The following is an 11,561-nucleotide window of genomic DNA, read 5'->3' on the forward strand; positions in this document are numbered from 1 at the left end:
GTAATTAAAAAACAATAGCATGCTGCGTTGCTATTGTTTTTTATTTATTATTTTGAAATTAATTGTCAACGTAATTTAGAACCACCCTGTAATTATTGATATTAAACAAAAAGTAACTCGTCGACCTTTGATAAAACTTTTAACATTATCATAATATAAAATTACCTTTAATAGAAGGTACCTAATACGTGTAGGGCAAATACCTACATTATCTATATCAGAAAACTGCACTTATATAACCTCTTAAATAATTACTGTCGAAGATAGAAGTAAAACAAATGTGCAATGGCATGGCAAATGGCAATTTATTATAAAACTTTCAATATCTAAATACTATGTGTTAAAAATAATTTACAATTTATTTAACATAAATAAATGCACGTATAATATTATTAACTTTCACTCATACGACTGAATCATCCCTCTCGTCTCTCTCCCACTATTATAATTATTAAAATAAATTCGTCACAAATTATTATTCATTATTATTTTATAAATCATTTATTTGTATTATAATTTTTGGTTAATCAAAAACTCTATCGATAAAACAACTTCTTTAATAAATTATTCATTTTGCTATACTATCTACATCCCCTTTAGGTATAAAATTTCCTCTTAACTATATTCTTATGCCTAAATCTTAATTGTAACTTATCTACAAAGGTATACAACTACAATTATTTCAATTTACATAGCGCAGCGGCAGAATGGCCTCGTTTTGTCATTTATTTGATCTTACTCTCTAAAATGTAATCACTATACAAACCAAATAAAAGACTTTATTTGTATTTTAGTCAAATTAGTTTCTGCAAAAATAAATATGTATAAAATATTTTAATAAACAGCGTAATAATACTACTTAATTAATATCTACATATTGTTGTGCTAATCTTTAGCCGTCGCGTTCGTGGCCCGTGGGACGTGGGTACGTTTGGTCTCAATTTGGTGTAGGATGTTATCTTTGGCTTTTGGGATTAAGATAGTACCTAATGTATTTACCTACATTATAAAATTACAAATTGCACTGATAGTGACATTATTTACATCGTAGTTACTTAAATATTTGATTTCGTATCTACTGAGCGGTATACTCATATACTTACAGTACCTACCTATATTTACTCTAGTTGTCTTACAATAATACAGGTTTAAACAATTCAGAGCTAATAACCGACTTCAGAGTCAAGGAAGAGTTTTTATGTTCGTCTTCTTTTATTATTATTGGAGAGCAATTTCATAATAGCACAAATTAAAATACTTATTCATTGAAATCGATTCAGTAGATAAAATATTATATCAAAATATACGAATTACCTATAATATATTATGTCGGCTATTATTTTACAAGTAGGTATATTTTCGAGAATATATTTTATACCATTACAAATGATAATGTTAATTATTGAGCAATGTTCTTGTGACTGTACAGTGAACTCGCGCAGTTGTCAGGTGCCGTTGGCACGATAGGGCGCGGCTCGAGCGGTTAGGGCGGGCGGTACTGCGGCGCGGCTCGCTCTAGCGCTGGTACCCTGCAAGCAGACACACGTTACGTCGCGACGGTGGATCACAACCGGCCATAAACTCGAGTGCTGTAAGCCGCAGTAAACCTTAGATAGCGCTAACGTGTGCAAACAGTGCGACACATCACACAGCCAGGCGATCAGTTAATAGGTAAGCCATTAGTTTGAATCGTGCTGGATATGCTTGGAAATACGTTAATAACTCGTGAATATGTTAATTATTTTATAATAAGTATTGTTTGAAAATAGATAACAGAGTGGAATTGTTCCAATAGAAAGAGGAGATACACAGTCGGAGGATAGGTAGCGAGCAGAAGGCAGCGGACGGTCGGGCGGTACTCACATGTCGGGGCGGGCGGGCAGCAGCAGCAGCGGCGCGGCACCCTCCACGGCGGCGTACAGCGGAGGCAGCACCTTGTGCGAGAGCGAGTGTGCCTCCACTGCGGACACACAGCGCGAGCGGTTAGCGAACGCCTCACTCTGGGGGCTCTACGCGACTAGTACCCACCTGACAGCGCGCCGGGCCGCGCCACGCCGCTGTGCCCGCCCATGCTCTTCGGCTTGCGCTTGCGCGTCTGGATGCCGTCCTTCTTCATACTCAGCGGCCGGTTCACCTGCGGAAAAAAAATATATAAGGAATAGAAATTACCTAACAAAAATATTCTTGTTATTGATTACGAACATTACTTTAACAGCTACTGGTGTGGATAATTAAGGGGAGAGTGTGAGATATTTAAATCAGATGACGACACTTGCTGGGTATGGGATGAGTAAGCAACGCGTAACGCAGGTGTCTCCTGGCCGCCTGGCCGCCGCACCGGCAGACGGGGAAACTCCTCGTAATCTGCGCCACGCCGGCCTATCATCCTTTAAACAAGCGTATCTATTCACGAGGAGATAATTGATAAAAGATTATTTATCTCATTATGAATATTCGTGGTCGCGATGATAATTCTCTATCAGTCGGTAGCCCCGCGTTTATCTCGCGAGATTAGATGAGACCCTGTGTTTTGATTTTTTTATACAGACCCAATATTTGTCGAGGAGTTCCCTGATAACTGACTGCACGCCGATTAGATACCTGCGAACCACGGTTCATCTAATCGGCCGTAATCGGTGCAATCACCGGTGATACTGACTATCTGTTGCGTTTGTATAATGAGTCTTTGCATCTCTGCCTCCGTTCAACGCGCTGATTAATTAGGCTCAGCTGGGCCGCTACATATGTTAGATAAAGCATTAGACGCTGCAGCCTCGAGTGTAGCCGGCGGCCACGTGGGGCTGAGCGAAAGGGCTGCACTCACGTTGTGCAGCTTGTAGTACAGGCCGCACGCGTTGCACACGGGCTCGCCGTTGTTGTTGCGGCGCCACAGTGTCGTGTTGGACGTTCTGCAGTTGGCGCACGTCACTCCTACGCGCCTATTGCCGTTGGTGGGCTGTGGGATTGGACATTATCAATTGGAAAACTGTGCGTGTTAATCTGGACTAGACTCACTAAATACTATGCTCTTGGAGAGAACTTTTAGGATGACTAATGTGTATACGCTTAATCTTTGCCGGTAAGATGAAAAGGGTTATTAAACAATTATAAAGTTAATTATCACTTAATGCAATGCACTTCAAATGGAATTACGAATAGGTATATTATTTTCCTCGTAACATGTTATTAACAATGACCTAGCTTGTAGTCTTCTTTTTTTATAACATTATGTTCAGAATGAGTGTCTCACCAGAGCTTGTTGCGGCTTAGCCTTCTGCCCCTTGAGCGGCGGGCGGTTAACGCCGTTGATGCGCGTGTACAGGCCACACGCGTTACACAGGTAGTGGCCTGTGCCGTCGCGCCGCCACAGCGGGGTGGTGGCCGCCGCGCAGTTCACGCACTCCTTCACCTCGCCCATGCCTGCCATACCTGAGTATTATAATATTTTTGATGAAAATGTTCATATATCCTTAGAGAAAAATAACCGAATTTTACTGAGTATTGCCCAAAGCTACTTACTGGGGTCGAAGCCGTCGTCGATGGGCAGCAGATTGTGCGCGGGCCAGGGCTGCGCGGGCGGCGCGTAGCTCTCCACCAGCAGACCGCCCTCGTAGCCCGACACCGGCACGTACTCCACGCCGCCGCCCTGCCCCAGGTAGTGCTCGCCGCCCACCTTGTACTGCACCGTGTTGCCGTGCGTGTACAGCGTCACTTGCTATCGTGCAAATTATATTTTCATATAGTATGTTTCATATATTCATTATTTAAGTGTCCATTATGACTGTGGTACATTTTTTGTACTTACTATTGTTACATAATGTCAGTATTTCAATGGTCGTAAATACCTGTTGAGAATTGGGGCTCGGCGGCGTCTCGTAGACCGCCTGCGACTGCGGCACGACGGAGCCGTAGACGACGTGCGCGCGCGCGTTGAGCGAGGAGGAGGACAGCGTGGGGTCGGCACGGTAGAGCAGCTGCGAGGGCGGCGAGTCCTCGCCCCTCGCGCCCGCGCTTGCACCCGCGCCGTACAGCGTGAGCAGCTCCTTGCCACCCGCGTACGCGCTGTATCCGCCCGTCGCGTACTGCGGGCTCTGCCCCGCGTACGTGTACCCTCCCTGCACCGACGTCACGGGCTGCAGGCTAGCGTACGTGCTCGGCCGCGGCTCCGTTTCCCCTCGCGTCTCATATTTCACCTAATGTGTTTGAAAACCATAAGAAACTTAATTATGGTAATGGTAAACATATCATATTTGTCATGACTGCGCGTATTCTTTAAAAAGTAGTGCACTTGTAATGAAAATGCACTTTCATTGATAATATTAGGAACGTAGGTACGTTTCGCTTATAGTTGCTCTTTTATGTTTTCTAAATGTTATATAATTATGTCACCGTAAGATTATAATCTTACTCGCAAGATTGCAAACTGCCGAAAAATTGTGATGTGTAAATGTTTTTATAATAATTACAGTGATTAATGCTTACAATTTTACGATGACATATTAATATAATAAGTCTACGCACTATGCACAATGCACATACCTGCTGATAGGCGACGCCAACGGCCTGCTGGTTGTTGAGCGAGGTGGTCTGTATCATCTCGAGCGCGGCGGGCTGGTCGGGCAGCACGGTGGTGTACTGGCGGCTCTCTTGCGCCTCGCCCGCGTACTGCTGCAGCTGCTCGCTTTTCTCCTTCTGCAGATACGCCTCGTGCGCCTGCTCCTCGCCTTCACCCTCCTGCGCCACGATCACGTGGTGCGGCGCGCCGTACCGCAGCGCCAGGCTGCGCCCGTACGCCGGCCGCGGCGGAGGCCCGCGCGCGTATTGTGGCTGCAGCCGCTTGTCCAACTGCGGCGCCGGTGACTGCAGCGAGCGGTACGGCTCCTGCTTGAACGCCAGATACCGCGCCGTCTCCGCCTCAGCGGCGCGCAGGCGCTCCTCGTCGTAGTGGCTTGTGTTCTGCCGTTCCTCCTCCAGCTTAGCATTGTACTGCATCTCATGCTCGAGCGGCGGGGGCTCCGGCGGCTCGTCCTTGACGCCTTCGTCGCTCATGTCCGGCGCGTCGGTGATGTGGCCGGCTGTGGTGATGGTCCGCAGGGTGCGGCGGGACGTGATGACGGAGTGCTGCTCCGCGCTCATCTCTCCGCTAGATGCCGACACGGTGATCGTTGACCCTTCCGCACCGGAGACCGCTATGGACGTGTTAGGGTTACATTCGCTAGTTGCCATTTCTTGTCTCTCCTCGTTCTTAACCAGTTGCAGCGCTTCGTTCGCTTCCTCCTCTCTGTGGTCATTTGTTCTCATCACGTTCTCCATTGTGCTGAATCTAAAACGAGTTAAGTCTCAACAAAATATACGGATGATTCGAATAGAGTTCTTTGATCTCGGAAACAGTTTTTTGCCGCGTCTAGGAACAAAAGTGTCAGTATTGTTTGAGCGGCGAGCAAACATGGCTTTTGACCGGAAAGCGCGAGTTGTCTCGGAAATACAAATAGGGCCCAGCGCGTGCGCCGGCGCCGGCACGCGTCATCTGCACGGTCTAGTTTTGGTTAAATCTAAGATAAAGAAATTCCTCATTCTATGCTATAAGGCATGTTTGGGAAAATGTTATCAGGAGTGCATTAAAGTAACTGACTATAGTGTGTTATGGCTTGCGTATACGGACATTTACTGACTAGTGTAATTTAAACTGAAAAGAAAATAGGTTAGGTCGTAAAAGTATTAGAAAATGATTCCGCCTTTTTTAGTACAAATATTTGTAAAGAATATCTGAAATACCAAATTTAAGTGCTTGTACAGTATTTGCTGTAAGGTTGAATCATATTGGGTTTGGGTTATGATGCCAAAATGAGTAAGTACCTACTACCTATATTTGTTTTGAAAGTAGGTGCGGATTTTTGACGTTAAAAGGCTTAGGTACATTCGCGCTAAAACAATGCATTTTCCAACTAGTGGTCTTTCCTGATTCCTTTCATCAATACTGATAAAATTAAAATGAATAACCTGACATTAAACTTAGAAAAAACAAAACTAATGACATTTACTAGACATAAATTAAGTAACCCCCTGAACATAATGTACAAAAATAAATTATTAACGCAAATAGATGATACAAAATTTTTAGGTATAGGTATACATAGATGAAAATTTGAATTGGAAGGCTCACATTGAACATATTTGCTCGAAACTAAGCAAATTATCTTATGCCCTTTATATGCTGAGAAAAGTAGCAAACGAGGCAACTCTAATAACTGCGTAAGTATCATGCCTATGTGAATTCCATATTACGCTACCTATGGTATAATATTCTGGGGTAATAGTACTGATATAGAAACGGCATTTAAATCACAAAAACGGTGTATAAGAGCTATATCTGGTATAAAGCGAACCGACAGCTGTGCTCCATATTTTAAAAAAATTGTACTTTTGACTCTACCATGTTTATATATATATATATAAAGTTATAATGTTTGTAAAATCTAATCTAAGTATGTATGACCACTACCAAAGTAAGCGTAATAATCATAAAATATGTATGTTAACTAGTAAAACAAGGCACTTTTCTAAAAGTATTTTTGGAATGGGTCCAATATTGTATAATAAATTGCCTAAGGCAATGGCAGAAATAGGAAATACAGCTCTATTTAAATCTAAATTAAAAGAACTTTTAGTACAGAAATGTTATTATTGTGTAAGGGACTACATTAATGATAAATCACTTGACATTTAATATGTATAATAACTATTGGCTTATTGATGTGTATTTTTTTATTATTAATGAATTTGATAATTTAATAATAATATTGAAATTTAGGATAAAATTATTAATTGTAATTCCATATGCCTTGACGTGTAGAATATGGCTGGATCTCATATTTGTATAACACCTTGTATTGTACCCATGTTCATGGAATAAAATATTTGAATTTGAATTTGAATTTGAAAATTATTGCGTTAAAGAATTTTGTGTTTAATCCTGTGTTAAAGAAAACCTAAAAAATATTTTACTTTAATTAAATAGTCTATTTAACAATACCTACACAATTTATGTCTACTTTTCTTCATAATAACATTAATAACAGATACTATCTATCTGAAATGGTTAGATGGAAACAATTGCAGAATATTGAACTCTACGCTACCACACGCTCTATACACTGCTCTACTCAACTCTACACTATCATAAAGGACATACGACATACGTTGCATAATCAGAAACAATAGTATAAAATACCTACTTTATAAATGGCGCAATATATTGTAGCAATATCGATGTGAAATATGATGTTACAAAGGGCTTATACTTTGTACGCATGCACAGCAAAGTGGATTCCTATCTATCATTGTATACGGTACCTACCACCGGCGTAAGCAAAGCTTTTAAATTGCTGCTTCTATAATTGAGCTGTTGAACGTGAAGAGGCTCTCGCCCTCCAAAACATTTTATTTAGCTAGATGAAAAAAATAAAGTAGGGATACATTACATAGCTAACGTGATAGTTCAGGATACATCGCCCATTTTTGCAAGTGACTACTATCAAGCTGATTTTCCGTTTGTAGCTTTATTTTGATGAGACACCGAATAATTTCGTGTACGAAACTCTCGATTGTGTTAGCTAACAGAGATAACAAGGATAATTTTTTTTTTATTTGATGGTTCTCAAATATTTATTACGCAATTTGTAGGACAATATGTCTGTTGAATTATATAAACATTAACTAAGTGAAAACAAAAAAATCAGCTTGTTAGTAATCATTTATGATGACCTCGTTATCTTTGGAAAGGGGGACTCTTTGAACAAACCATAGATTTTGTAGGACAAATATTTTTTCGAATAATTTAGGTAATTATCTTGAGATTGAACAAAAAAAAATTCAGTTAGTAATAAATATTTGAGAACCATCAAATCAAAATTTTTATCCTTGTTATCTCTGTTAGCTACCACAATCGAAGGTTTCGTACACGAAATTATTGGGCGTCTCATCAAAATAAAGCTACAAACGGAAAATTAGCTTGATAGTAGTCACTTGCAAAAATGGGCGATGTATCCTGAACTATGAGTCTTAGATTCGTAGAAATTTCAGTAATGTTCCAAAATCTGATTACTGCATTACTGTTTAAAAAAATTAACCACATGCCTTTTTTCCGTATCTTAAATTGCGAAAAAAAAAATATTTCAACCAATCTTAATAAACAATGTAATAGTTCAAAAATCGTAGGTATTCATGTACCAACGATCTTCTTGAATAAAACTTTATATAAAGCTCTGCTCTGCGTTATGAAGCTTTCCTCCCGCCAGTCGAGCGAGCGAGGCGCGGGCGGTCCCGAGGGAGTGTTTGCTCGCGATAAGGGACTGATAAGAGCCGCGGAGCCTCTGCGGGAATCGTTCCTCTGCCTCGTTGTACGGTTTATATCCCCTGACGTTTGCTTAGTGCATCGTAATAGAACACCTTTATAGTTTCCTGTTTCGACGAAATCTAAACATTTTTTTATAAATCCTTCCTCCGATTTATAATAATGTTCTTATTATACAGATTCATAACCTAGCCATTCTATAGTGCGGCAAATCTTGAATTAGAACAAACACATTCGAAAACTATGCGACCGTTCGCCAAAGAAATAACCAAATTGCGCAGATTGTAATTGAAATCAATTGTGCACGTTTAAAAGTGCATATTCAGTCTCCTGAAATTCCGTCAATTTCCACCAAACGATATGCGTTTCATATTCATGAAGTTACAATAGATGAGATATAGACTGCTTTATTTACGTGCCATGAACTCGGACTCTACTATTTGTTTTATTCTTTTAATTATTTAATAATTGAAAAAAGATTAATATGATAATAGATAATATTCACTGTTGAGTAATCAAATATTTTCATAAGGCAACTCGGAACTTCTGAGACTGATTTTGTATTAACAAATTATTTCTTTTCCAAATATGAAGTACATATTTATCAAATCATGTACTAACACATAACATATTATTATAAGCAAGAATATTAATTAAATACCTCTAATATATTGTACTGTATCCTACATTTATATAAGTATTAATTTCCCATCACTTATAGATTCTGTGTATATAACCTCAAAACAGACTTTCATCTTAAAATTGTATGAACAGCTAAGGTGAAATAAATATTTATTTTAAGTTAAAATATTGAATCATAATTTTATTACATTATAAAAATACTGTTTTTGGCAAAGTTGCGTTTTCTTCTTTCAAGCAGTCTCAAAATAATTATCAAATTCATCATCGTATCAATGGAATTACTTTATTCGAATTCATAGTTTTATAACTTTTATAGGTGTTAACATTTTCTAGACACATTGAAAATTGTAGACTTCCATTTATACCGGTAGAGCTACGCGACGGTCGCGGTAGAGCGCCGGCCGCCGTTTCATGTGATGTCCATGAATCATATGGATTTTAAACAATATTCATTAAAGTATGCGTTGATATTACTGTTTAAAATAATTAAATTTTGAAAAGAAACTATAACAGCATTTAAATTCTATAACTTTGAAATACTCTACATTTCATCCGCCTTCGAGCGCGTTGAAGTTTTGTGTATTTCACATTGGAATTAATTGAAAAATTATTTTATGTATCAAATTTATAAAGCACTGGTGGTTAAAATCTTACATTATCTTGTTAAAAATATGATGAATTATTTTTTATAAACATTGAATGAAAATAATAGCGTAGGTAGAAAAGAATCTCTTAAACTGTAAATAAGTTTAAAATAATGCGCAATAAATGTGTAGGTGCTGTGCTGACGCAGGATTTTCGGCCGCGTAATAAAAATTCGAGGAAATAACACACATTTCATTTTAGAATATTAAATAACAAAAAATATTTTTCTTATTGAAAAAATAACTATTACACTCAACAAAGAAGTACCAAAATAATTATTATGCTACGCTTCGGCTACTAAATTTCCTTTTCATTTGAAAATTTAAAAATTTCAAGTTGGTATAGTTAAATGCTAAAGTTCAATTATGTATACTTATCTACGCCATCTTTAAAAATTTAAATAAGATTATTTATTTTAATTCGTTTAAATAAAAATTATTCGACACATGTTATGTTACATGGAAATGGTTTTATCATGTACCTACAGGTATTATCCTGAAATTTCTTACAATATTTTTATCTCCTAAATAATTTGAAAATATTCCTATTAAACGGCGAGTGATGATTCCTAAAAAAATATTCGTTAAAGAAATGACAAAAAATAGACAAATACACGGATAACATCATAGGTTTTATTTTGTTGAGTTTAATCCGAGTACCTATACCTACTTCGTTTTTATTTGCGGGCGCTTTATGAAAACCCTTTTTGTCGTCACTCTTCTTATAAGAATCTTTGGCACACAGTAATATTCATACAAAAACATAATAGGAACCTATTAGCTCATTATAGAGAAATACTAAAACGCAAATAACTGTAATAAGTTGAACAATTACAACGACATTTTTTGGATAGACATAATAGACCTGTACGCGCGGGTAAAATCATTTTGGAGGAACTAATCAGGTAGGTCTACATTCTACATTTCTCTACAATCCCAATATTTTAAGGACGTTAGAGGTAGAGCGATGTAAATAGATAAAAATACTAACTAATCTATTCGCTTATTTGTCTAGACTCTAGTCAACTCCGACACCACGTAACCCAACTCGATTAGCTACAACCCTTTCCTACTGAGATATCACTGCATCTAACGCATTATCTATGAGAAAAGTTTAGCACGATAATGATAGCACTACTCACCGTGCGCGATTGTCCTAATTACGATACGGTGTGAGAGCCCGTGCGGTGTGCGGTGTGTGGCTGCGCAGCGGCCGCGCCAGCGTCGCTATCGCTCGGGATCGGCACTGCGAGTGTTATCAGCGCGGCCGGGCGGGGCGGGGCGGGCGCGGTACCCAGGGCGCGGGGGGCGGGAGGGGGAGAACGTACCCGCCGCCCATTGGTCGACGAGATTTTCACAATTTTCTGCCGTCGCTGCCGGTGCTACGGCGCGCACTCCCGCGGCCGCTCCACCATGTTTGTCGACAGTGTTCAACTTTTTGACGCTCGTTTGTTTGTTGCTATGTGATGTAGCAAGCAATATCATCACATATCATCATACACATGTTTGAAATTGAATTTTTATGAATGTTCGGAAGTTGTCTGCGGAGATTTAGTTTACCTCCAAAATGCGGCATCTTTAGCAAGGGATGTAGGTACAATTTAAAAAGTAGGAAACTAGACAATAACTTTTGTTAAAAATTGGTCTTTCTATTGGGATTCTTGAGTTTAACACGAAGCTACGAAGCTACGTTCTTATGAAACTAATTCTTTGAAAGCATTATGACGATAATTTTATTTAGGTAGGTACTTATCGCTGACACATTCAGTTGATTTTATCTTCCATCAAATTTAAAAAAAATAAAGATGTATTTCTTTAGATTGGCACCTCACTTCGCTTATCGACAATATCATAGTAAAATTCATATCTATTAGACCTATATTGATGTGGACAAAGTATAAATTTGTGTTATTGATCTAATA

At 39.0% G+C, this 11,561-nt stretch overlaps 1 protein-coding gene across 1 annotated transcript; it reads right to left on the reverse strand.

The window, feature by feature from the left end:
- Positions 1-306: 306 nt before the first annotated feature.
- LOC123704700 (transcription factor GATA-6-like) lies at positions 307-10,883 on the reverse strand. Its single transcript, XM_045653139.1, has 8 exons — positions 10,782-10,883; positions 4,540-5,323; positions 3,846-4,193; positions 3,520-3,715; positions 3,251-3,429; positions 2,825-2,956; positions 2,029-2,134; positions 307-1,529 (listed from the first exon to the last, which is right to left on the reverse strand). The coding sequence occupies exons 2-8, from the start codon at positions 5,311-5,313 to the stop codon at positions 1,516-1,518; spliced, it is 1,749 nt and encodes a 582-aa protein (XP_045509095.1). The 5' UTR covers positions 5,314-5,323; positions 10,782-10,883; the 3' UTR covers positions 307-1,515.
- Between the last annotated feature and the right edge of the window lie 678 nt (positions 10,884-11,561).

The sequence above is a fragment of the Colias croceus genome, chromosome 2 (assembly GCF_905220415.1).
Source record: "Colias croceus chromosome 2, ilColCroc2.1".
In the NCBI taxonomy this organism is placed as follows: domain Eukaryota; kingdom Metazoa; phylum Arthropoda; class Insecta; order Lepidoptera; family Pieridae; genus Colias; species Colias croceus.